Source organism: Rhinolophus ferrumequinum, chromosome 23 (genome assembly GCF_004115265.2).
Source record: "Rhinolophus ferrumequinum isolate MPI-CBG mRhiFer1 chromosome 23, mRhiFer1_v1.p, whole genome shotgun sequence".
Lineage (NCBI taxonomy): Eukaryota > Metazoa > Chordata > Mammalia > Chiroptera > Rhinolophidae > Rhinolophus > Rhinolophus ferrumequinum.
The window spans coordinates 18,693,236-18,720,421 of record NC_046306.1 but is presented as its reverse complement, the minus strand read 5'-3'; the positions used below and the strand labels follow the sequence as shown (position 1 = coordinate 18,720,421).

At 40.4% G+C, this 27,186-nt stretch overlaps 1 protein-coding gene across 2 annotated transcripts in view; it reads left to right on the top strand.

Moving 5' to 3' along the window:
- RPN2 (ribophorin II) overlaps window positions 1-27,186 on the top strand; it is a 55,536-nt gene that overhangs the window by 15,387 nt on the left and 12,963 nt on the right. For both annotated transcript variants that reach the window (XM_033094922.1, XM_033094923.1), the window contains exons 3-11: window positions 177-272; window positions 816-991; window positions 5,387-5,462; window positions 6,477-6,611; window positions 8,647-8,823; window positions 10,249-10,367; window positions 12,089-12,194; window positions 22,809-22,900; window positions 24,526-24,640. In XM_033094922.1, coding sequence (XP_032950813.1) covers window positions 177-272; window positions 816-991; window positions 5,387-5,462; window positions 6,477-6,611; window positions 8,647-8,823; window positions 10,249-10,367; window positions 12,089-12,194; window positions 22,809-22,900; window positions 24,526-24,640 — 1,092 coding nt within the window. The remainder of the gene's footprint in view (window positions 1-176; window positions 273-815; window positions 992-5,386; window positions 5,463-6,476; window positions 6,612-8,646; window positions 8,824-10,248; window positions 10,368-12,088; window positions 12,195-22,808; window positions 22,901-24,525; window positions 24,641-27,186) is intronic.

Sequence of the window (27,186 nt, the reverse complement as noted above, 5' to 3'; positions counted from 1 at the left end):
TGTTCCCCTTCCCCAATAAAATCTTTAAAAAAAAAAAAAAATGAAACCTTGTACAGCTCATACTTTAAGCCATCATAGATCATAGATTGCTTAGAATTTTACTTGTCATCCAATGGATACTTTTCCTTATCCCTGTACATGTCACCACTCATCATTGACTTTTTTTCCTCATTTAGAAAGCATGCACCTTCATTAAATCAAACCTTGATCCCAGCAACGTGGATTCCCTTTTCTACGCTGCCCAGTCCAGCCAGGCCCTCTCAGGGTGTGAGGTGAGTCCAGCTTCCTACATATATATTTACATTAAACTGTATAGTTTTAAAAAGGGAGGCTCATGTCAGATTTTTTTTTTTTAACAGTAAAAATCCATTAGTGATGGTGGGAATTCCATTCTTGATATTTTTTTTTTAAGGAAGGATAGTTTATTTTTCCCCTGAATTTTCACTTTCCATGTATTTAAATAACTTTTTCCTATAGTTGCCTCTCTTCTGGGAAGTCTTGATTTTTCTTTCCATCTCTCTCTAACATTTAAAAATGTTCAAAGAAAGAATATCCCATACCAGATTTCTGGAAATTCATTTTATTGAACGTAGGAGAACCATGTAAGTAGACAAGTGACTTGCCAGAATCTTTTCAAGTGTTGAGTTAAGGTTTTGAAAACATTTACTTCTGGTGTCTGAGAAGTCAAGGGGGAGCGATCAGATGCCAGGCAGGTAGTGTGACTCTGGCACTTGCTTGGCATGCCATCTTTGGGATGCCTGCCACAAATTGCCAGCACCTGTTCTAAAACTCTGTGTCTGCCGATTCTTTCTTAGATCTCTATTTCAAATGAGACCAAAGATCTGCTTCTGGCAGCTGTCAGTGAAGATTCGTCTGTTACGCAGATCTACCACGCTGTGGCAGCCCTGAGCGGCCTTGGCCTTCCCTTGGCTTCCCAAGAAGCACTCAGCGCCCTTACCTCTCGCCTCAGCAAGGAAGAGACTGTGCTAGCGTGAGTCATCAGTACTTCTCAGGTTTCGTTTGTGTCTGGTACTGTCCTGAGAGGGTTCATCCATGGGTTCAGCAAATATTTTCAGGGCACCTACTATGTGCCAGTGCTCTGCTAGGGAGGGTCCCTGTCCTCGGGCTGCTCACCTAGACACAGTCTTCCCCGAGCTGCCCAGGCAGAAGGAAAATACTGAGTCGGAGCATAAACACACTGCCACGTGGAGACATAGTTGCCATTTGAGGTCAGAGGCTGAAGCAAAGGTAGGCGATGTCTAAGGGAGACAGTGGACGCTCTGCACTGAAGGAGGGCTTATGTGTTCCTTCATAGTTGTGAGAGACGGCACCTGCGGGGAGAGGTGGGTGGGTGCTCAGAGGGGAGAGTATTCTCAGACCGAGATTCTACTGCTCTGCAAAAGGCTTAGCTGAAGCACAAGCACCCGACAGGAAAGAAACTGAGAGCAACTTCCCTGTTTCTTACAAGTTTCAATGTTGTAACAGACCTAAGGACATTTCCTAAACTTAAAAGCGATAGTATAATAGGCGTAGTTTTTTTAAAAACTCCTCATTTAAAACTGTATATGTACTTTTTATTTTCTATGTGTCCCCCTAATTGCAACCCTTGAAAGAGAGTAGAGCACCTGGACTCCTGTTAATTGTTTAGCAAGCAGTTGGTGACACAAATTCCCTATTGCAGAATAGTTCAGTTGTTTCCCATGGTTTTTTGGGTTTTTTTGGGGGTTTTTTTTGCAAGAACCAAAATGTTTCTAAATTTGAAGCTTTGTTAAGGCCAGCGTTCACAGTCAGTGGTGACGTTCTCTTTGTCACTCTCACACCGACTCGTTCACAAGGCCAGTAATCAGTGACTTGGAGGCTGATTCTTTGCCCAGGGCTGACATTTTGTGCACACTTTCCCCAGGGCTTGGCCCTCATGGTCCTTTGGTTTCAGGTTACGTTATTTTGATCTCTTCTCAGAATCCCTTGGGGAATGCCACCTCAATCATCACCATCTCATGTCGTGATATCATTGTCAATGCCTCACTCTGATGCCACCTTCTATAGAGAAATCTTTCCATTTCCCTCCGAGCAAAAAGGGAAATCTCCCTCCTCAAAACTCCAGAACAGGAAAAAGTACAAAGAAAGTACCTCCATGTTGGAGTCAGTTAGGCTTGGGTTTGAACACCAGTTCAGTTCCTTCCTTGCTTTGTGACTTTGGGCAAGTTACTAACCTCTCTGAGCCTCATTTAAAATGAGACCAATAATCCTTGCATCCTAGGACAGATGTCAAGATTAGGTGAGATAATATATGTGAAGAGCCCAGTGCAGAGCCTGGCTTTAAGTGGGCATGCCACAAATGGAGTTCCTTCTCTTCTAGCGTACTTCCTTCTTAGGTCCATTTCTTAGAGAGCTGGTTGCTTCCTTGGTTGTATTGTAGTTATTTCTATGTTAGATTGTAAACATCTTTATTTGCAGAGCTCTTAAAGCCTGGCACGTGGTAAGTGTCCAACAAAGAGTTAATAAAGGCTGAAACTATCTATACTTTTGTGTTTCTGTTCTCTTGTAGAAAGTTTACAGGTAGAAAGAGAACACCCTTGGGATCAGATAGCACTGTGTTCATATCCAGACTCTTCTACTTAATACCTTTGATCATGGGCAGGCTGTTTAACCTCCCTCACCTTCAGTGTTTTCATATGTAAAACAGAGAGAATGATATCTGTCTCTCAGGATTATTGCGAAGATCAAACTGGCAGGACGCCTTATGTATTACTACTAATTTGCCCCGCTTAAGGAAATGTGATAGAAATTAGAACTCTTCTAAGTGGACCTGGTACATTTAAGTGGGCAGATTCTAGGAAATGAATGTTCATAAACTTGTCTAGAACGGGAAAAAATTATTTGTAGGTTTGAATGAAGCATCTGAAAAAGTGCCATTTTGTTCTCTTCATAATCCAATTTCTTTGAATCATCTGCTGTATTTTAGCAAGAAAGGATCTGCTTTCTTAGTGTTTGAATATAGTACTCCAGAGGGAAAGAAATTGCTGGCTGGGGAATAAGGAATTAAAGCTGGTGGCAAAACTTTTCAAACGCTAAGGGGATTAATTTCATTCTAGAAACTTCTGAGGTTGTTACCAACATGACACACACTTGTTCCAAAACAAGAGAAAAACGATATCTTAATTGAAAAGTTCTTTCTAGGGTATCCTAGCAGCCTTATCTGGGCTCAGCATTTATCATGGGCAGATGTGGGATTTTTATCTTGTTTGGAAATGCAGGGTTCATTTTCTCAAGTGCATTATAACAACAAGCATCCCATAGGAGTCATTGAATACTCTGGGTCTTCTCTGTCCGTGGATTGTGACTCCTCTGTTTTCCAACTTGTCATCTTAATGGAATCAGTTTTCCATGGAGGGAATCCAAATTGTTATGATCTCAATAAAAGCAGACAGATTCTCACTCTGCATTCCCCAACACTGACTTACTAAATGGCGGTTTGATGTAAAGGCCCAGTCCTCTCTTGGGAATTAGGAAACCATTCTGGGGTTGAGCAGCCGTTGGTGCTACCACCAGGGGTCCTCAGCTTTCTCCATTCCACCCAGAAAAGCATTGTTTACATTTTCCAAGTTACTTGCATTAAGAGAATAGAATCTAATAAAAAATCTTATGTGCACATACCTACCACATTCTACCTTAAATAGTTTATCTTACAGAAATACACTCATAAGTGGGTAAAAATATATGAATTAGCCATGAAAAATAATGAAGTACTAATAACTGCTTCAATCTGGATGAGCCTTGAAAACATGCTAAGTGAAAGAAGCTAGACACAAACAGTCACATATTGTATGAGTCCATTTATATGAAATACCCAGAACAGGTAAATCTGTAGACACAGAATGTAGATTGGTGCTTGCTAGGGACGCGGGAAGGGAGAATTGGGAAGAAAACTGCTTTAATGGGTATAGGGTTTTATTTTGGACTGATGGGAATATTTGGGAACTAGATAGAAGTAATTGCACATTGTGAAATATACTAAAGGCCACTGAATTGTTCACTTTCAAATAGATAATTTGTTCTGGGGATTTAATTTCAATAAATCAAAAAAATACATATATGTAAAAAGTATATATATATATATATATATATATATATAAAATCAGTTACAGCGTTGTATGCCGTAGTAAACACTTAATGTCTATCAATTGGAGATTGAGTAAATTATGGTACATCTAAGCAGTGCAGTACTATGTCATTATTAATAGAATGGAAAGATTTATAGATTAAGTTAAAATAAATTGGGTAGGTTACCTTTTAGGGATAGGGTTATAGGAATTTCTTGCTTAGAATGTTGTTTTTTCCTTTTTTGACACTACGTTTTTTTTTTCTTTTTTCCCGATTGTTTTGGGGGGGCAACGGACCTTTATTGGGGAACAGTGTGTCTTCCCGGCCTTTTTTTTCCCGTCCAGTTTCAGCTTCAAGTTGTTGTCCTTTCAGTCTTAGTTGTGGCGGGCGCAGCTCCCTCCCGGTCCAGTTGCCATTATTCTAGTTGCAGGGGCACAGCCCCCATCCCTTGAGGGACTTCGAGGAATTGCTGACCACCTTGTGTTTGAGAGCCCACTGGCCCATGTGGGAATCGAACCAGCAGCCTTCGGAGTTAGGAGCATGGAGCTCCAACCGCCTGAGCCACCGGGCTGGCCCCAAATGTGTACTTTTATAATCAGAAATAAGTAGGAAAAAAAAGAGAGACTACTCTGGTTTGGAAACCAAATCTTTTATTCCTTTCATCTTATTTAGCCTGAAAGAAGATGACTCAGTTCTCGCAGCAGGATGATGGTAGCACCAGCCTTGGCCATTTAGCTCGTGATTACTGAACACTTCCTGTTCCTATTGCATTAATCTGATTTCAGAAAGTTGCTTCAAATTCTACCCAGCAATCTACATATGTAGATTCTACAATATTTCTTTGGTCTTGGAGTAAGAAAATGAACAGGCAGTCAAGTCAACTTCAAATAGACATTAGTCAAATGAAATCCTGTTCTCCCTATGAGTTTTACCTCTTTCAAACCTAATTTAGTCTCAGTATTCTATATGAGATGCCATTAGGAACAAAACCCATTTTCCGAGGGGGGTGTACCTGTGCTCCCTCCCTATTCTGTGCCCACAGTACTTCCTAAGAGTCCTGTTGCCCAGGTTGCCGTCTCTCTAACAGTAATGACCTGCGTAATGTAATGGTCTTTGTCGCATCTTTCCCGACGAGGTTGTAAATAAGCTCCTTAAAGGTTGAGACTGTTTTATACTTGGAAAGAGTAAGAGTGGGATATTTGTGAAGGTGTCCCAATACAGGCGGGGGCAAGTAGATGAAAGGAGGCTTGTCATTCATTAGGGTCTACTTTTTACCTTCCAGCACGATCCAGGCTCTGCAGACAGCATCCCACCTGTCCCAGCAGGCTGACCTGAGGAGCATTGTGGAGGAGATTGAGGTGGGAATTTATTTTGCCAAAGGAATTTCCCAGCTCCCGTCTTTGAAACCCTTTAGAAGAGCCTTGCCCACAGACAGGCATGATTTGTTACAGCCAGTTCCATTTCTTTTCATATCTGTGGCACACTTAGGTTGTTTGTATCACAGTAGTATGTCCTGTTAGGAGTAGTAGTTAGGCCAGGGTAGTTACACCATCAGTCAGGCAACAAACTATTTTTCCAGGCTTTGGTAGGTACAGTCTCATAGTCTACAGATTTCAGAGCCCAAAAAACTTGAAATTTAAACATTTTTTTCTGCCACTTACTACTTAATAATCTCAGGCAAATGATTCAACGTCTGAGACTCAATTTCCTTTCATGGTGGTTGTAGGAACAAGTGAGGTTCTAACTGCCTAGTACATAAGGTGCTCTGCAGGTGGTCACTGGGGTTTTATTATTACTCCGTCCTGTCCTTTGCCCTGGACCTCCTTCCCGTCAGTCTCCTCTCATGGACGGCATAGCCAGTGATGACAGGTAGTCCTAACAGTGCCATCACTGGATGTCCCACGGACACATTAGCTGCCTCACCCTGTTGCCCAGGAGAGCAGGATGACTCTTTCCATCCTTAGGTCATTGAGTAAGAAAGAGAAATGCTCTGCTCTGGAGGTTGTATCCAAGTGGATGGCTGTGGAATCCATCTGTGCCACGCCGCTTCCTGGGCGCTCTGCAGCCTGGCCCACTGGCCTTCTGCCCAGAGCAGCTGCTGCCTTCAGTGTCATGACTCCTGGGCTTGGGCTTGCGTACAGGGGGTCAGGGAAGGAGCACTCGCAGCGCTGCAGAAGTTACCTTTCTCTTCAAATGCCTGTACGATACACTCTCTCTGCCTAAGTACCTTTTTTTGAGAAATGCTAAGTGAGGTGCTCTCCAGATTGAGAGTGAGATTTCTCAAAACCATCTGCACGTGGGTGACAGTGGTTTGTGCATCTCCTTTCTGTTTTCACCTGACCTCCAACATGCTTCCACTTTGTTTGTGATAGGACCTTGTGGCTCGCCTGGATGAACTGGGAGGTGTGTACCTCCAGTTTGAAGAAGGACTGGAAACAACAGCGTTATTTGTGGCTGCCACCTACAAGCTCATGGACCACGTGGGGACTGAGCCATCCATTAAGGAGGTGCCTGTCTTATAATTCTCAGGCGTGATTCCCAAAGGGGTTGTTGGCTTTATCTGCTAAGGACAGCTTTTATCAGAGAAGGCTGCTTAGTTAGCCTTGGGTATAGTCACTTAGTGCTTCGGGTTAGGCATTGAGAATGAGAGAGAGAAAGCTGGAATGCTTGTCCTCAAGGAACTGGTTGCCAGTGGGATAGACATATAAACAAATTGTTACACTTGCTTTAAATGGGGTACGAACATGTCACGAGGTAGTGGCAAGAAGGCCAAGTGCGTTCCCCTTATGTCTCCTCCCTTTTCTGATACTCCTTACTGCTTGTCTCATGAATGCTTCCCACTCTGGTGGCCTGTGCATATCCTCTTTCTCTCGAGAAGTGCCCTCTCCTATAAACTTGCCTGTCCTCTTCCCTCCCCACTCAAACGCGGCAAGGGCTAAATCTTAGCTAATCTTTACTGATTGACATAGGTCACTGAGAGGCGTGTGTGTCTACCAGACATCCACCAAGAGTTAATTTTTTTCCTTTTTCTTTTTCAAGAGGAGCTTGTTAACCTGAAAGAACCTTTAGTTGGAATGTGTGTGGGAAGTCTTTTGAGTAGGACCCTCTTTGTACCCCTTGTTTGTGAGAAGGTTACCAACCCTTAATCTAAAGGACTTAAAATACAAGCCCCTGTTGTTTTGATTTTAAGAGGAGAGACTTGGGTTCCAATTAGAACTTTCATTTCTTTTCTACATTATGAGTTCTGTGCCGAGTTTCTTCAAGTAAAGCTTAAATAATTATCTGTCTGGATAATTTGAATGAATTTCATATTTCTACAGAGGATATGATCTAATAATTTTTTCATGTATTGACATGCTAATATAGTCTTTTCCTTCAGCCTAAGGGTAGGAGGTCTACAGAGACACTCTTTTAACTTCTGTTTTGGATTAAAGTGCAGGAATGTGGGTCTCAGGATACAAGTCATTTAGGGACTCTTTTATACACAGTACAGTGGATAAATTGGCCATATTCTTCATATACAACTTAAACTTTTTCTTACTTTATTCCCAAACTTGTACTAAACAGGTATTTGGCAGGAGTAATTTTGCTGTCCACTGCTTTTGACATAACCATTCTGGTGTCAACAGCCTAGTGATGGAAAAATGTAATTGGTACAATTAAAGAAAATTATTTCATGTCGACTGTGAATAACACTGTCGGGAACAAGGGAGCTTTTTTGTTAGATGGTAGATTTTAAAAAACAAAACTGATTGGAGTGGAAAATGTTTCCTCCTAAGCAAACAACCTCCAGAATTTTAATATTGCCTTTTCGGTTCTACTTTTTTAAAAAAATTGCTTTCTGTTTTCTCCTTTAAGCAGCCCATTAGTTCTTAATGGAGAGTTACTTTAGTTTCTTTCTAATGTACATTTTGGCTCTAAGGTTTTGTCCTGTAAATACAGACTTGCTTAGACGTGGGCTGGGAGGGAAGGTAGCTTAACTGGGAGGGGGAAGAGAATCTGGAAAGAACCCATTTTATTGTGGAAGTACTTTGGAGACAGACTTATGTGTGAATTTTGGTCTGGTTCCCCCCCCCATTGTAACTAGTAGAAGTTACTTCATGTTCTTTAGCCTCAGTTTCTTCATTTGAAAAACATGGATAATATCAGTCTTCTCAGGGTTTTTATCAAGATTTGTATTAATATACATAAAGCACCTACGTATCAGTGCCTGGCATGTATATTGAACAAATGGTTCCTGGTATATGTATTTTATAATATACTTTCATATCTCAGTTATCTAGAAGTACCTTGCGTTTGTATAGTTAGCATTCAATAAATAAATGGTTGACAAATAAATGCATGAATTTCAGTGTGTACTGGAAGATGGAAGAAAAAACAAATCCCAGTTTTAAGCTTAAATGCAGAATGTTTCCTTTTTACCTCCTCTATTAACTTGGATTAATGGCTACAAGGCCTTCGGTTTGAGCACCTAGAAACAGAAGGAATGACTTGAGCCAGGTAGGTGGGGACGATCTCCAGCTGTGTTTGCCTGTCTTTCAGGACCAGGTCATCCAGCTCACAAATGCGATCTTCAGCAAGAAGAACTTGGACTCACTCTCAGAAGCTTTCAGCGTGGCCTCTGCTGCCGCTGCGCTCTCCCAGAATCGCTACCACGTGCCAGTTGTGGTTGTGTCCGAGGGCTCACCTTCCGACACGCATGAACAGGCCATTCTGCGGGTATGACCTCTGTGCCCCAGTGTGCCGCCCTGGTTGTCGTTTTCAGTGTAGGGCTTTCAGAAATCACAGACTGCTCTACAGCCATTTGTCGCCCATGAGTATAGAACAAGGCTCATTTCCTGTAGCCTAGAAATGGGGACATGACCACCGGGTGAACTAGTCACAGAACCCTTCACAATCTCAAAAACAGCATTTTTTTTTTTTTTCGCCTAGAGAATTTTAAATAGGCTTTCAACAAATGAAGTGCAAGAAAATTGCATTACTGGGTTTGTAACTCCAGATGTATAGAGAAATCTTGCTTCTAAAATGCATTTTTCAGTACCAAAACTTTCTAAATACGTATTAAGACAGCTTTTTAAATTCCCAAGTGATTTTGGTGCTTATAGTTGTTAGAATAAATACCAGGTCTCTTCTTCTCTGGTGTTAACAGTGTAAACAGTGTATCTTTCTGCCTCTTCATAGGGTAGCTCTCCCTCTCACTCAGCAGTAAGCATAGACTTGTCTTTTGTGTTAACTTTTTGAACAGAGCAAAGGCACAGTTTGAGAGATTTCATCTCAAATGAGGCTTTTGATGCTGTTATTTGGAAACCACTGATAAATTAAGACCTTCATAAGAAATTAAACATTTTATGTCTAAACCTTGGGGTTCCACTTAGAACAGTTCCATCTGTCCCATCAGTTCTTCTACTTTGGTGGCCCTTGCAGATATTCTCCTGAGCAGGTGCCCTCTACTTCAAAATTGCCTCTCTTCCCCCTGCTTACAACCTACATCTCCTCAGCAAAGACTGTGGTGAGCAAAAACATAATTAACATAATTCACCTTGAGTCGGGGTGCTGAGAGAGCAAAGTAGAAAATATTGTTGGCTTTGAAGCTAGGTAGGCTGGAGTATCTATCTCAAACGATTGATGGGAAGGTATATGTAAAGGGCCTAGCCTGGTATCTGGTAAATAGTTGACTTTCAACAAATGACAGTTATTAATGTTATCCACATTTCTTCAGTTTTCCCATTACCCATATCTTCTTGAAGTATTTCTCTAGCTAACATTTTTCTTTTTTTAAGATAACTTCAGTAGAATGGAAGTTATCCATTAGGGATTAGAAAGAAGGAAACATAACTGTGTGGTCTGGGGCCAGTCATTCTCTTCCCCTGGGCTCTTGTTTCCTTGTCTGAAAAGTAAGGTCATTGGACAAGATCATCTGGAAGATCCTCCCCACCTGGAACATTCTATCATCGATCCCATTCCCAGTCTGTTTTCCTATTTTTGATCTCTGATAGGCAATAAGCCAAAGGTCAGTGAAGATTTCCTAAAATGAGGTGTTGCTTCTCCTGCAGAGCTCACTCCCTATGGATAAAGCACCCTAGAACAAAATTCTGTACTCCCTCAGTCTTTGTGGCTACAGATAATTTTTAAATCTATCTCCAGTTGCAGGTCACCAATATTCTGTCCCAGCCTCTGACTCAGGCCACTGTCAAACTAGAACATGCGAAATCTGTTGCTTCCAGAGCCACGGTTCTCCAGAAGACCCCTTTCACCCTTGTAGGGTAAGTCCTGAGTTTCTTCTGATCAGGCGCCAATGTATTATACTTCTTTTGGAAAGTTAGCTTGCAGCCAGTATAACCCAGCTTAATGTGGATCACAAAACCAAATTTACCTACCCTTTGGTTAGGTAAACTTGACTTACTGGTATCAAAATCTTATCGTTGTCGCTGTCTTGTCATTGTTATATAAGTAGCCAGTTTTAAATTTAATATTTATTGGGTTTTTTTTGATGTATGAATAATACGTGTTTATTGTAGGAAAAACACCGAAAAGCACAAGAAAGAAAATACAAACACCTATAATTCCACCACTCAACGAGATAACTGCTGTTAACGTTTTGCTATATTTTTTAAGTTGAATTAAGATTATGCTTTAGCTATAACAATGTGTCGTGAACATTTTCCCCATAGGATTAAGTATTCTTCTACAGTCTTTTTTTTTTTTAATTTATTGGGGTGACAATTGTTAGTAAAATTACATAGATTTCAGGTGTACAATTCTGTATCACATCATCTATAAATTACATTGTGTGTTCACCACCCAGAGTCAGTTCTCCTTCCATCACCATATATTTGATCCCCCTTACCCTCATCTCCCACCCCCCAACCCCCTTACCCTCTGGTAACCACTAAATTACGTTCCCCAGATTAATTTTCAAAACCCCGTGGCCATCTTGTGGTTACTGACTGTTTTCTAATCCCCTCTCCTTCACCTTTACCCCCACCCACCCCCACCCATCTAGCAACCCTCAGTTTTTCTTCTCTGTCTCCAAAACTGTTTCTGATTAGTTCATTCACTTATTCTTTTCTTTAGATTCCGCATATAAGTGAGATCATATGGTACTTATCTTTCTCTGTCTGACTTATTTCACTTAACATAATGTTCTCTAGGTCCATCCATGTTGTTGCAAATGGTAAGATTTCTTTCTTCTTTATGGCTGCATAATACTCCATTGTATAAATGTACCACAGTTTCTTAATCCAGTCATCTACCAATGGGCATTTCGGTTGTTTCCATGTCTTAGCTATTGTGTATAGTGCTGCAATAAACATAGGGGTGCATAAAGATTTTTGAATTGGAGTTTTGGATTTCTCCGGATAGATACCTAGGAGTGGAATTACTGGATCATAGGGTAGTTCCATTTTCAGATTTTTGTACAGTCTTATTTTTAATGGCTGCAAATTATTGTTTTGTAAATTCTTTAAAAATTAGAGGTCAATTTTATGTGAAACATTGTTAAATGTATAAATTAGTAAGTTAACAAGATCAGGAACTTCGAGTTTTAGAAAATGTATTTCTTAAACAGTCAAAGATATATAGGCAATATGTGAAATTAAAAAGCAAAATCATTTTTAGGAATGATCAGTGGAGTGGTAAAAGACATTGGGGATTTTACGATGTAGTTCGAGTTAAGAATTCACTTCTTTTTTTTCTTAACGTAATCGAGATCATACTGTAGACTCACCTGATTCACATTTAATTGTGGGAGGCTACCCCAGGGAGGTGGGATTTTAGGGGCTGAGAGGGGAAACAAAGGGAAAAGAAGACCTTGTAGCCTTGAAAGAAGTCATTTTAGATGATTTTGAAGTTTTTCCCACATTATCATCAAAAGTGAAGAGGTGTATGCCTGGCCTGTTTTAAGGAGTGTCTCCCTTTGCAGCCCGTTTGTTATAGTCATGACTTTCCCATATGAGTGCTTGCTAACCCTGCTCATTATTCACAGGGATATTTTTGAACTGAACTTCATGAATGCAAAGTTTTCCAGTGGTTATTACGACTTCTCTGTCAAAGTTGAGGGTGACAACCGTTACATTGCAAATAACGTAGAGGTAAGTGCTTTTCTTGTCATCCCTGTTGCCATGTTACTATATCCAAGGAAATGACCACATAGATCACATGGCATTAATTGTCTGGTGTTTTGACTTCACTTTACAACCGAGTTAATGTGAATATGTTAAAAGAGAGATAGGTTCAAAATATGCTGTTTGACATAGTCAAGAATTGACCATAGCGAGTTTATAAATTACTCATTTCCATTGTAAGTTAGCATTACTATTCTACATAAAGTCTAAGAAGTAGAAAAGATAAAAATCACCCACAATTCCACTGAGGCATACATAGTCTTAAAATGTTTTCTGTGCTGGGCCTTGATAGGTTTAGAAAGGTGCTTGATGCTAAGTGGGCAAGGAAAAGCATCAAATGACAGCGCTGTAGTTAGGCTCTCTGGGTAAAGAACAAAAGAAAATTGGTACTCTTTCGTCATGAACTGTGTTTCAGATGTTTAACTGACGCTAGTGGTGTTGAAGATGCAAGTCGTTTTAAGCATGGAAAGCTATGCCTCCTTTATCTGATGCTTTGTGGGAATGAGGTATTTCACATGCGTGGTTTTCTCAGCTAATTGAAGTTTACCCTTTCAGGCACTGTGGCTTTCATTTTAATCTTTTTGGATAGACATTTAAGGTGAATTACACCTTTTCCTACTTTCTTAAACTATGGGGTATAGTTTAGCCTTTTCTTATTCTGAATTAGGATCACGAGTGTGAACCTTTTCGTGAATGCCTATGACATGAGAAGCACAAGTCTGTGTGCTTCTGCGTACATTATTTTGTTTTTACAACATCTCTAAGAGATAGGTGGAGTCACTTCATCTCATAGATGAGGCTCAGAGGGGTAGAGGAGCTTGTCCACAGTCATCCAGCCTGTGCTTGGGTGGATCCCTGCACTATACGTTTAGTTAGGGTTCCCTGGTGAACAGAGAGCTAGTAGCCTAAGGCTGCAGAGCTGTGTGCAGCTCCAATAGCCGGCCTTTTTACAGCATTACTTTCTTTTTTCAGCTGTCATTTCTCAGTGTTTCTGCCTCTGTGTCTTTGCTCCATCTGTCTACTTGACAACATTGTCATGCACACTGTTGGGTCAGGAGAACTTGGAGGAGTACTGTACGTTTCCTGAATAATTAAATATATGCTGTTTTTGAGAACTCTTTTCTTCACTATCAAATGTCATTTTCTACTCCTTTTTTTTAATCAAATGTTTTCATTTTGAAATCATTTCTATCTTAAGTTGCAACAATAGTCTGAAGAAATCCCATATACGCTTTACCTAGCTTCCCCTAGTGTTAACATCTTATGTAATAAATCTATTTATCAATACCAGGAAATTAATACTGATACAGTATTTCTAACTAGCCCATACGTAGACTTTAATTCAAATTCCACTAGTTATCCTACTAATGTCCCTTTTCTGGCCCAGGATTCAACCTAGGACACATAGTCCTTTAGCTGGCATGTCCCTTTAGCCTCCTCCAATTGAGGATAGTTTCTCTTTCATGACCTCAACACTTTTGAAGGATACTGGCCAGTCCTTTGTAGAATGTTCCCCCTCAACTTTGGGTTTGTCTGAAGTTTCCTCATGTCATGCATGTTTTGCAAAAATCCTCCAAAAGCGACGCTCGGCCCTTGTCAGTGCATCCTGTTGGGAAGTATATGATGTTGGTACGTCTCCGTGCTGGTGGTGTTAACCTTGGTCACTGGGTTAAGGCGGTGTCTGCTAGGTTTCTCCACTGGCAAGTTGCTGTTTCCCTGCTTTGTAATTAAGTGTCTGGTGGAGGAATACTTTTGAGGCTCTGCAAGTATCCTGATGCTCTTGCTTGCAACAGTTATTAATATGGTATCTGTTAAAAGATGATTTTCTCTTTTGTTCATTCCTTCTACATTCATTAATTGGAATTCTACTGTAAGAAAAAGCTGTCCCTTTGTCCCCCCTCCATTTATTCAATTATTTATTACACGTTAGACTCACAGGTATTCATTTTATCCTGTAGGTTATGATCCATTACGATCATTTACTTTGTTGCTCATCCTATCGCAGATTTAGCCTTTGGAGAGCTCCTCAAGTTGGCTCCTGGGACACTCACTTTTTTTAATGAAAGGACAAGGCAGCTGGAAAGTGTGACTTTTTCAAAAGTGGGACATTACTTAACATAGGTAGATTACACACTTATATTTAAAGTTGGGCAGAAAGGAAGATAATGTTCTGCCATTCTAGTTTCTGCCTTTTCTCTACCTTATGGCTGACCGTTTTGGGCATGAGACATCTGATCCTAGTACATTCCCTAACACAAAATGTGGGTAGGAACTATTGTGTGTACCTTTAAAATCTAGATTCTTTTGATTTTAGTTTCCTTCCTGAGGGGTCCTTATTTGCAACTGAACACATTTAAAAGGCAAACTTTTTTTTTTCCGCCAGAAACCTCTTCTTCCTTCTACGTTTACAATCTTGGTAACAACATACCCAGTTTAAGTGCCTTAACCATGTGTCACAATCATTCTTAACCTCTTCCTTTCCATGTCTGACTTCTGGTCAGTCCCCAAGTCCTTTGAATGTCTTTCACATGAGCCCTTCGTTCTTCAGTCTCAGTGTCCCTACTCAGGTAGAGCCCTATGTTCTTTAGATTAATAAGGTAGTTTCTAACTAGTTTCACTGTCTTCAATCTCTGCCCCTTTTATTTTCATTTTCTATAAGTGCCACTAGAATGGTAAAATCACATTATTCCTCTGCTTAAACATTTCTTTGGTTCCCTACGGTCCTCCCCAAGGCACAAACACATGCTTCGTTGTGGGTGCATCCCCATCTCCTTAGCTCTAACTGCTCTTGACTGAATGCTGGTGCTCATTCTTTTTTTATTTTCCCCCCCTTTCTTCTGCCTCCACCCCCCCTCCCCACTCCAGTTCAAGCTGTTGTTTCTCAGTCTAATTGTAGGACACAGCTCCCTGGCCCATGCTGGTATTATGAGCCTTGCACTCCCACCGGCTGAGGCAGTCAGTTGCCAGTCGGCTGCTCACAGCAGCTCATGGCAGCCGGCTGCTAGCTGCTCACAATGGCTGCTGGTCATAATGACTGCTGGCCACTCATGGCAGCACATGGTAGCCCACGGCAGCACTCAGCAGCCCAGCTCCTGGGAGAGCTGTTGTTCACAGTCTTAGCTGTAGAGGGCACAGCTCACTGGCCCATGTGGGAATCGAACCGGCGACCTCGGTGTTAAGAGCACAGTGCTCCAACCACCTGAGCCACCAGGCCAGCCCCCGGCCCCCAAATGTTCTTTTCCTGTGCGTGCCTTTGGACTTCTCCTCTCGTTTCCTCCACCAAATGCTCCTCCTCTCACTTGCTCATATGTCGAAGTACTAATCCATAAGGTCTTGTTCAAGTGTTGCCCCTACATCTGTGCTTCCATAGAACTTTATTTTTTTAGTATGGACTATTTCAAATATATAGAAAAGAACAGAGAATAATATAATGAATCCTCGTAAACCTACTGGTCACTCATCTCCTTCAAACCCTAATGTTTTGCTGTATTTGCTTTTTGGGGGTAAGAAGTAAAACCCCTATGGATTGAATTTAAGCTTTCTGTAGTCCTTGAACACTTTTTCTTTCTTTCTCCAGATTTGGGGTTTATTGTTCCAATGCCAGTTTTATATTTCTGCTATACATATAGTATGGATTTTTAAACAATATATTGCATTGATTTGCATCTTCTCAAAATTTATATATTACATCATACTGTATGTATCCTTTTGCAATTTGCTTGTTTTCACTCAAATTAATTTTTTGACAATTAGCCATATTTATACATGCAGAACTAGAGCTATATGCATACATATGGATAATTATAAAGGCAATTATCTTTTACGAATAAATCCAATTTTATTAATTTATTTTCCTATTGTTGGACATGTAGATTTTCACGATTATAAACATTGCTGCTGTGAACATTTTAGTACATTTCCTTATGTGTGTTTTGTTTATCTAGAGTGAAGGTGTGGGATCCTAGGGTGTGCTCATCTTCCAGCTCTATTAGGTATTGCCAAATTGCTCTTTTCTTCATAATTTCACCAATATTTGGTATTACTAGTTTTTAATAATCTGATGGATATGAAATGGTATCTTGTTTTAATGTTTTTCCGTGGTTACTAGTGAGATTGAGCATCTTTTCTTGTGTTTATTGGCCATTTAAATTTCCTCTTCTGTGAATTGTCATATATCTTTTGTCTGTTTTTCTTTTATTGGTGTTTTTATTATTGATATCGATATTTTAGGAGCTACACATATTCTGGATACTAATCCTTAGTTATAAGCATCAAGTATCTTCCCCCAGTGTTGCGTTATGGCATCTTTGATGCATAAAAGTTAATTTCAATGAAGCCTAATTTCCAAGTCTTTTTTCCTAGATTATTTGTGCTTTTTGTGTCTTCTTTTAAACATCCTATGCTGCTCCAGTCTCCAATATCTTCTTCTAACAGTTTTTAAGGGTTTTTTTGCCTTATATTTAGGGCTTCAGTCTACTTAAAGTTTATTTTTTTGCCATAGTATTTTACACCTGTCTATAATTGTTTTTATTGCGTTATATTACCATTGTTGGCTTATGTATTGCTCTTTCATTAGGTTGGGAACTCTCTGTAGGTGGAGACCAAATTTATTTTTCAGTGCTTAGTTTCCATCTCAGACCACTAAGAAGAAAAAAAGGATGGAATGGGCTAAAGATGTTTTCTCACATTCCCTTATAACTATGGTAATTCATCATCCAAGGTTGAGCCTTTTACCTTACACAAAGTAGATTGACTTTTTAAAAATAGCTTTATTGAGTATATAATTCACATACCATAATATTTACCCATTAAAAATAAACAAGTCAGCAGTTTTAGTATATTTACAGAGTTGTGCAGCCATCACTATTATTTTATTCCAGAACGTGTTTATCACCCCAAAAAGCAACCTCAGGTCTACTAATAGATACTCCTAATTCTATATGGATATATCCTTCTCCCATTTCTGGCAACTACTAATCTACTTTTTGTCTCCATAATTTGCCTGGGATCATTTCATTTGCCCATATGAAATGTTTGGAACGTTTCATATAAATGGAATCATGCAATATGTAGCCTTTTGTGTCTGGCCTTTTTTACTTATTTTTAAGGTTTATGTTATAGCATGTGTCAGTACTTTGTTCCTTTTTATGGCTGAATAACATTCCATTGTATGGATACATCACATTTTAGTCATTCATCAGTTGATGGGCGTTGGGGAATTTCCACTATTTGGCTATTACAAATAATACTGCTATGAACATTCATGTACACGTTTTTGTTTAAACATCTGTTTTCAATGTTTTCAGGTATGGAATTGCTGGGTCATATGATAACTCGATGTTTAACTTTTTGAAGAACTGACAAACTGTTTTTCAAAGAAGCTGCATCATTTTATATCCCCTCTAGCAATGTATGAAGGTTCCAATTTCTCTACAGCCTTACCAGTACTCATTCTTATCTTTCTTTTTCATTCTTCCCATCCTGAGTATGAAGTGGTATCTCACTGTGATTTTTGTTTGCATTCCCCTGATGGCTAATGATACGGAGCATCTTTTCATGTGCTACCTGGTCATTTGTGTATCTTCTTTGAGGGAATGTCTATTTAGATCTTTTTCCATTAAATTTTTTGGTCTTTTTATTTTTTCCCAATATGTATACCTCTTATATTCTTTTCTAATTACATTTTTTGTTTTTTTTATGTTCTTGAGTTATAAGAGTTCTTTATATAATCTGGGTACAAGTTCCATATGAGATACATGATTTGCAAATATTTTCTCACAGTCCGTAGGTTCTTTTTTGTCCCTTTCTTGTTTTCTTTTGAAGCACGAAGGGTTTTAATTTTGATGAAGTTCAATTTCTTTATTTTTCTTTCATTGCTTATGCTTTGTTATATCTAAGTAACCACTACATAATCCAAGGGTATGAAGATTTCCTCCTATGTTTTCTTATAAGGAACTTATAGTTTTAGGTCTTAGATTTAGGTTTCTGACCCATTTTGAGTTAGTTTTGTATACAGTGTGAGGTAGGGATCTAGCATCCTTCTTTTGCGTGTGGATAGCTGGTTGTCCCAGCACCAGTTGTTGAAAAGGCTGTTCTTTCCCTATTGAATTGTCTTGGCATCCTTGCCAAAAATCAGTTGATCATAAATGTAAGGGTTAATTTCTAGACTTGCAATTCTTTCATTTGTTTGTATTTTTATCTTTATACCAGTACTATGCTGTCTTGATTACTGTAACAACTTGGCTTTCTGTGCAAACATCAAATCTGGTGTTTGTCCAAGTGTTTCTGTGGTTGTTGGAAAAATTAGCCGTTTCTGCTATTTTGTACTTAATAGTTGTTATTTGTGCAATGGTAATAAGCCCCCATTGAGGCCATTGCCGTCCTTTTTCTTCCCAGTGATGGGAGTAAACATTGTAAAATCTCCTCTCTCCATTATATTAGAGCTTTATGTGTGCGTGTTTACACAAATTGTAGAATCGGGATACATTGAGGAGCCTTACACAGTGCATGCGTCCCCTGACCTCTGTCACATATGCAACTTCACTTTGTAATTTCAGTAATAGTCACACTTAGAACTTCAGAGCGGGTCAGCAGGCCCTGTTTACTCTCCTGAGAGATGTTTGACATTGGTCAGAGTGCATTCACAGTGGTTTGATGTGGAAGGCCTGTAATAGCACTCGTTGACATTGGACTTGCTGTCAGGGGAAGCATGGGTTTTAGAAGCTGTCTTTAGCATTAATTGCCCTTAATGTACCATCATTTTTGGCAGTAATGAGCTAAACAGAGGGGTTATTACTCAGCCGAAAGACTGCATTTCCTGGTGTTAAAACATTTTTTGAGGTGTACGTGGCATGCAGCACAGGCCAAAAAAGGACTAGCACGATTCACTGTAAAACAGGCTTAGCTGCATTTAAAGTGGCTAAACAAGTCCCTTCTCTACTATAAAAACTAATCCTGCAGTGTTTTTTTAAAGGAAGATGCTGCTAACCAACGGGATCCTATTTGGAACTCTTTACAGCAGGGTTTTGAAAAAAATTACAATGATTTTTATTTCTCAATTTGCTTTAAAAGAGTAGCATAAAAATGCTTTTCTTTTAAATGTTTACAGAGGCTCATTTGTAGTAAGATTTTCGGAGCAGAAGGACTTGTTTTAAACTGTTCCCTATTTAAGAACAGCCCTATAGTGTTTCCCAGCTTAGGGGGCCCTTTAAAATTAGGGCTGAGAGCAAACTCAAAAGGACGTGAGTTCACTGCAGTTTGCCCTTTTGTCATTCCATGTGTCTGTATTGTCTGGGAATGCTTATGGTGTTTTTAGAACAAACGCACAATTGAATCTTGATTAGCAGGCCTTATTATTGTGACCATGTTATTGTTGCAAGTTTATAGTCAAGATTCTAAGTAAAAACCCGAAAGTTGATGGCTTCCTTATCACTATAATCAGGATACAATGAGGAGCCTTACATAAATCTTTAAAACATCTGTTTGTATATATCCATCTGCTGAAATGGAAAGTAATTATTTTGAAAATCATTTATTGGGTGGTACTTTTTAATACAAAAATATTTATAAAGAAGGAAGTATATGGCACACAGTCTCATTGCTCAGATAATACCTATTTTGAAAAAAAATAGGAGTAAAATTATAGTTAAAAAAGAAATGCAAGATATAAAAAGATGTGTAATGAAATATAAAAGCCTTCTCTCTGCATCCTTCGATTCAGTTCCTTTCCTCAGAGGGAATCCATCATTAACAATTAACTGTCTGCACTTTAAGAAAAAAGAAGGATGCATAATATCAATGAATGTATGCATAGCCTTATTTAGACAAAGGGGGTCAGTCTATAAGCAGTTGTATTCTTTGCTTCCTTTGCTTTTGTCACAAAAAAGAGGCTTCTAGATTTCCCCTTGGGGGTCTATTCAACTTGGTGGACTTCTTGAGCGCGCGCGCGCACACACACACACACACACACACACACAGTTGACAGGCAGTGATATTAAATATTCATGGCTGTGTATTCAAAAGTAGGAGGGAAAGTCTCCATATCTGTCTGCAGACACCTACTTTGTTCTTTTTAATTGCTCCATAGTAATTCATGGTGCACATGTACCATTATTTATTTAACTAGCCTCCTGTTTGGATATTTAGATGGGGCGATGATTTCCAGATCACATTTACAAATTAAATGAATCTTTAAGAGAATGAGTTACAGAAGTAAAGAGGGAAATTAAAATTATCTGGTTAATGTTGATGAAGATTGCAGAAGAATGAACTATGAAGACAGATGTTTCTTATATTATGGAATATTGCTAAACTGCTACCCCTCCCCAAACTGGAGGACTGCCTAAGCCTTCCGGCTACACATTTTCCACTCCTCAACCAAGGGATCCCCGCAGGTCAAGTTGGGTCACAACCCCCTTGTGCTTTTGTAGCACATTGTACATCCCTCCTTTAAAGCAGCAGCCTGGTTTCTTATCATTTAACTTTGCATATATGCTTCCCTTTAGGACAGGAAGTACATCTTGCCATCTCTGTATATTCCCTGTACGTAGGTGTTCCAGGTGCTCCAGTGGGTGTAGGGAAAGTCGTCTCAGTGGGGTGTCTTGCCAAAAGTCAGTAGCCTGACCAAAGCTCTTTAGCTATTTCTTTGCTTGAACCTTCCATTTGAGTTTTTCTTCATATTGAAGTGGTGTCAGTGCCTCTCTGGGTTGAGCTTTATATGTAGCAAAGCTTGCTCTGGTTCTAAGCCCTGTATGAGCTGTGAAGCTGTTTGCTCAGCAGGGAGCCCAAAGAGCGAAAGGAGAGGCTCTCAGCTCTGTCCTTGGGAGTTTATTCAACTTGAAGGCTGACTTCCCCCCTCCCGACCACCATAATTCAGCCAGTTGCCTAAACTCAATGACAAGCAATGGTACTAAATATAATTCTGCCAATATTCTTATTTTTGTATTCAAAAATAAGAGAGAATCGTATCCTTACAGCTTCTGGTTATAAATCTTGTATATTCAAGTTGTTTTGTTTTTAAGCAAAGCAGGACACCCCTATTCAACCTGATAATTGAGGCTGTTGTCACAAAATAGTTATTTTGGAGACAGAAGAGAAGGCTGTTAAGAGAAATTACTTGATAGCTATCTTTATCCCTTTTTAATTTTTCTTCTTTGCCCTTGAATTGAGGCTGTCATACCTTGATAGTGCATTTTAGAAAAATGCCAAAGCTGTCCTTCAGTGATTTGCCCAGCCCTCTATCTCTATTCCTTGATCCTAACTTAGACTATAAACCAGTGGATTTAGCAAGGATTTCCTTAAATATTACCTTCAAGCTTATCAAATATTTGCAAGTCTCACAGATGTTTGCACATAAAAAGTGCCTTGGGTTTGCATAATCTGCACATTCAAACTTAGATTTTAAGTAAAAAATTTCCCATTAATAGACTTGTAGCATGTTTTCTGCTCTTTGGGAATTTTACACTTATTTTAATCTAATTTTTTAAAATGTGCTTACTGGCAATGACTAGCTCCTCTTTGTGAAAATGTTTATAAGGAACGTATGGAATTCAAACACTGTAAGAGTCAAGTTTGGACTGATTTATACTTATAAAAACTCCAAATCTCAGTGGCTTAAAACGAGTTTCTTTTCTGCCCTCACTGGGTATCTTTAGTGTGTCACCTGGAGGCTGTGCTTCAGGTTGTCTGTCCTTACTCAGGACCCATGCCTCTCTCTGCACATTGACTGTGTCCGTGTCAAAGGAAAAAGAATCACACTCTGACTCTTAAAAGCTTCCTTCCACTTGGAAGTGATATCCTTCACGTCTGCTCTCATTTCATTGGCCACACCTGACTCCAGGTGGGCAGGCAAGTACAGTTCTAGCACATCCTCAGACGGAGAACCAGAAGTACTTGGTGAACGGTACAGATGACTGCCATAGCTTCTTAGGTCTTCGTGAGCAGACTTAGTCAGCTTGGCACAAAGGAGGTGTCGCTGGGCAGCTGGAGAGCAAGCTGCCTAAAGACGTGGACTCTGAGTCAGAATGTCTGAGCTGGAGTCCTGGCTCCGGAACTTACTAGCTATCTAAACTTGAGCCACTGGCTTCATCTCTGTAATCTTTCATTTCCTCATCCTAAATAGTACTGCCTTACAGAGTTCTAGTGGGAATTAAATGAGATAGTCTTTATAAAGTCTGTCTTTCACATAGTAAACACTCAAAAAAAAACATTAGCTGTCATTAGAATTTAGTTCTTGTGGATTTAAATTATTTGAAGGTTACTGCATACGGATTTTTTCCACTTATTTATTTTAAAGGATACATGAAAAGATCCACTTTTTTTTTTCTTTTTTCTTTTTAAATATGTACCATCCAACCAAAACCGAAGAAGGAATAAGAAATACAGAGTTACTTTTAGTTTTCGGGAGGGGAGAGGTGACAAAACTGACCTGGCTGGGTCAGTTTTACTAAAATCATTGAAGACTCCTTCCTGGCCTAGATGTTTTCATGCCTTGACTCAACCTTTAAGAGAAAAATTTGGATGTGCATATTAATTCCCGGCATACCCACCACTTGCCTTGGTGGTTTTCTTGTGTGTTTCTAGCTCAGAGTTAAGATCTCCACTGAAGTTGGCATCACAAATGTCGATCTCTCTACTGTGGACAAGGATCAGAGCATTGCACCCAAAACCACCCGGTAGGTGGGATGATGCTTCCTGGGCCCGGGGCCGCCAGCCTTGAGCTGAGCCCCTACCAGTGTCATTTCTGTGTCAGCAGTGATCCAGCTTGCACTCGGAATTAAAGAGGCTGTAGTTCCACTGGCATGGCAGAGGGGATGCTGCTTAGCATCAAGGCAGATTCGGGGGTTGTCTATACCAGTGGTCAGTCCTTGAGCAAACTGTGTTACCAGGTGAGATAAATACTGCCTGCAGGTCAGTCAGCTATGTCACCAAGCACCTTATCAAAACTTTCTCAATGAGGAAGCAGTGTAGTAATTTATATTCTGGTGTAATCTCTCTGTCTTCACAGTCCTGAATTTGCTTTGAGCGGCCTCGTGGCAATTCTTTTTGGCCCACAGTGGGTCTGAAAAAAGTTGGAAGCCTCATAGGTCCTTAGAACGGAGATAGCAGACCTAGCATTAGGCTACGAGTCCCTTTCTCAAGGCCGTGGAAGGCATCACTGATCAGTCACAGCAGTTTTCCTGCTGACCTCAGAATTTTTTTTTTTAACACGACCTTCTAAGTAACCATTAGCAATTGATCAGAGTTGGGCCAGAACACTATATGAAGCCCACTTGTCAGCCGGCTCCCAAATTCTTATTTTTGGGGGCCCACCTATACTTCTGGATATCGTCATACCCCAACTTTACTCAACTGGGGTTGCTATAGATACCAAAGAAAGTAAATGAACCCTCTTTGGTCTATTTGAAGACGGGATGTTATCCAGAGCCTAGAAGTGAAACATTCACTCCTTTTAAGTCCTGTGAAAAGGGTGGCCCTTCTGCCCCTGGCTTGGATATTTTCATAGTGACTGGAGATGAGCGCACTGTTGGGAATCCAGTGAAATAATGTCTGTGAGAGTGCTTTGCAAAGTTTACTGTTCTGTATCGATGAAGTGTTGGTGTTACTCATAAGTAAATATAAAGCCTAAGTATAAAATATATCCAAGTATGAGCTCTATAACCATTTAGTTTGTTTACCCCTGGGCCATCTTAACCTAAAATCCCAGGAAATAGCTGTGAAAAGAACAGTTCTCTCATCAAGTCTGCCTTTTGAGAAAATGACTTTTTAAAACCCAATTTCAGGCAGAAAAATAAATTGAAAGAGTCCAGGAAAAAAATACAGCATTAAAAAAGAAAAAAAACTGTAAGTCCCCTTGTTTCCTTTGCATCTCCTACCCCCTTGTCTCCCAACCTTGCTCACATATGCTGCGGACATCAATCCTCTAGTTATTTCTCCTTGTGGTTTTGCCAGCCCAGCTCTCCCGTCCTCCTGTCTGCAGTGGGACACGTGAACCCCACTGGTGCCTGGCTTGGTCGAGTTGATATTCTTAAGTCCTTGAAGTGAGAGCCTGGAGTATCTGCGCTAAGATTTTCCCCAGACCCTGGTAAAAATGTATTCTGTGCTTTTCTTAATCCTGGCTTCATCAGTCCAGTTTGCCCTCAGGCCACAGACAATTAATTCTCTGCATCTGTCCAGAACAGAAAAGTGTTACTACGGGAGAGGGAGGATTTAGCAGTGAGACGAAGTTTGTATTCTTCACTCCGTGCTTAGATATTTGCAGATCCTCTCTGCAGGTTCACTGTATAAATGTCTCTTTCAGGGTGACCTACCCAGCCAAGGCCAAGGGCACGTTCATCGCAGACAGCCACCAGAACTTTGCGTTGTTCTTCCAGCTGGTAGATGTGAACACTGGTGCTGAACTCACCCCTCACCAGGTCAGTACAAAGCCCAGACAGTTCTCTTGGCCTGAAACATTAATGTACATGAGAGTTGTTATGTGTGTCTAACACTGACTACAGAACATTGTGAATTCCTGCTTTCAGATCTTCACTCTGAACCCTGATTTTCCCCCTCACACAGGACACTCTGCTCTCTCTCACAGTGGTTGTAACCCTAAACCTGGAATACATTTTTTTTTTTAAAGATTAGCTGGTATTGAGAAGATATATTTAAGGCAGATTAGCACTTAATTGAGGACTTTTTTCCTTGTGACAAATAACATGTATATTAAAATAATTTCAAAAAAAGGAAAACCTAGGCAGTGGGCCCCAAAGCATGTTTTCCTTCTGGCCAAAGCAGAATTTCTGTATGTGGGAATCTGAAAAATAGCCCTTTTTAACTTGTGCCTACTTCGTATTATGGTGTCAGTAGGCTTCCCCCCCCCCCATATATAGAGTATTGATAATTATTATTTAAAAGATTTTCACACCAGGGCCTGCCCGGTGGCTCAGGCGGTTAGAGCTCTGCGCTCCTAACTCCGAAGGCTGCCAGTTCGATTCCCACATGGGCCAGTGGGCTCTCAGCCACAAGGTTGCCAGTTCAATCCCTCGAGTCCCGCAAAGGATGGTGGGCTCCGCCCCCTGCAACTAAGATTGACCAAGGCACCTTGAGCTGAGCTGCTGCTGAGCTCCCGGATGGCTCAGTTGGTTGGAGCGCGTCCTCTCAACCACAAGGTTGCCAGTTCGAGTCCCGCAAGGGATGGTGGGCTGTGCCCCCTGCAACTAGCAACGGCAACTGGACCTGGAGCTGACCTGCGCCCTCCACAACTAAGACTGAAAGGACAACAACTTGAAGCTGAACGGCACCCTCCACAACTAAGATTGAAAGGACAACAACTTGACTTGGAAAAAAGGAAGTACACACTGTTCCCCCAATAAAGTCCTGTTCCTCTTCCCCAATAAAATCTTTAAAAAAAAAAAAAAAAAAGATTTTCACACCAGAACCTGGTGTGGTCCCTTGTCATCTCAGTCACCTCCTCCACCTCTGTCATCCCCCTTGATGGAAAAAAACTGCTCACAGCCCTGCCCCGCCCCGGTTATACTGTAAAGGGAAATTCAGATGAATACTTTGAATGCTTAAAGACAGGAAAGAATGTGGGCCCTCTTGGCCTCGGTTTAGGTGTTTTGTAGTGATGCTTTAGCAAGAACTAACATACTCTGTCCATGGCAAGGGGCAGCTTCAGAGCAGACCACTAAGGCGAGTGAATTTGCTTGGAAACCTTTTGCTTCCTGTTTCCTGTTGCTTCAGGTGCTGCACTTGTGCCCAGGCCCAGAGCAGCTGCCCAGGGCCACCTTCCCACCACTTCTCCAATGCTCTTTCTCCTACATCCCCAAATTCCAGGGAGCTGGGCCAGTGCACTTGGTCAAGGCCAAGGCTAACCACCTTTAAGCCCTTCAGCCTCTTAGCACGTCCCAGCTCATACTTAGAAGGCCATTCGCCAACCATACAGCCCAAAGGAAGAAAGACTACAAAGAAAAGAAATTATGAGTCTAAACTGGAGAGATTAAGGTTAGGGCAGGGAGAGTTAGAGAGGAAATGCAACTTTCACTGGCTACTTGTGTCCTCCAGGATTCTGTTTTGGAAACTATGGCTTAGAGACCTCCCACGTAGAGATGGCATTTTGCAGATGAGCAGGCTGCTGCCTATGCTTGGCTGTGACCAAAGGAAGATCACGCACCCGGGCTCCAAATCTCATTCGTGGCCTTGACTGCTATGGTCGGGATGCTTCTCATCCCCGGGCCCTTGTCCCTAAATACTTGGATCGTGGTTCTTGGTTGCCCAGGTGTAGAGTAACAAATGAGATTTGTATTTTTTCTGTGGATTCAGTACTAGCTGTGTGACCATGTGACTCATTTAATCCACATGCCTTCTGATCTGTAAAATGGAACCAATCTACCTGCCTTCGTGAATTCTTTATTTTGAAAGAGAAGCTCTAAGTGGATATTATGTTTTGCTGCGGTTCTAATGTGCATAGAAACCTTAGGTTGTTTTTTAATTATTTTTTATTTTTCAATTACAGTTGGCATGCAATATTATATTAGCTTCACATGTATAACATAGTGATTAGACATATATATAACTTACGAAGTGATCACCCTGATAAATCTAGTATCCATCTGACACCATACATAGTTATTACAATATTATTGATTATATTCCGCGTGCTGTACTTTACATCCCTATGACTGTGTAGTAACTACCAATTTCAATTGACTTAGTTGCTTATACCATTGAGCGGATAAGATAATTAGATTGGTTTCATATTAATAATAATATCAGCTACTGTTTGTTGACTAACATATACCAGGTCCTGCACTAAATGCTTTGCATACATTATCGGGAATCTTCACACAGAGGCACCACATGTAGACGTTAATCTTTTTATCTTAAAGATCAAGAAGTCAAGGCACAAGGAGGTTAAATAACCTGCTCTGCTCAGCTAATAAGTAGTGAAACCAAAACTGTCTCTAGAGCCTGGGCT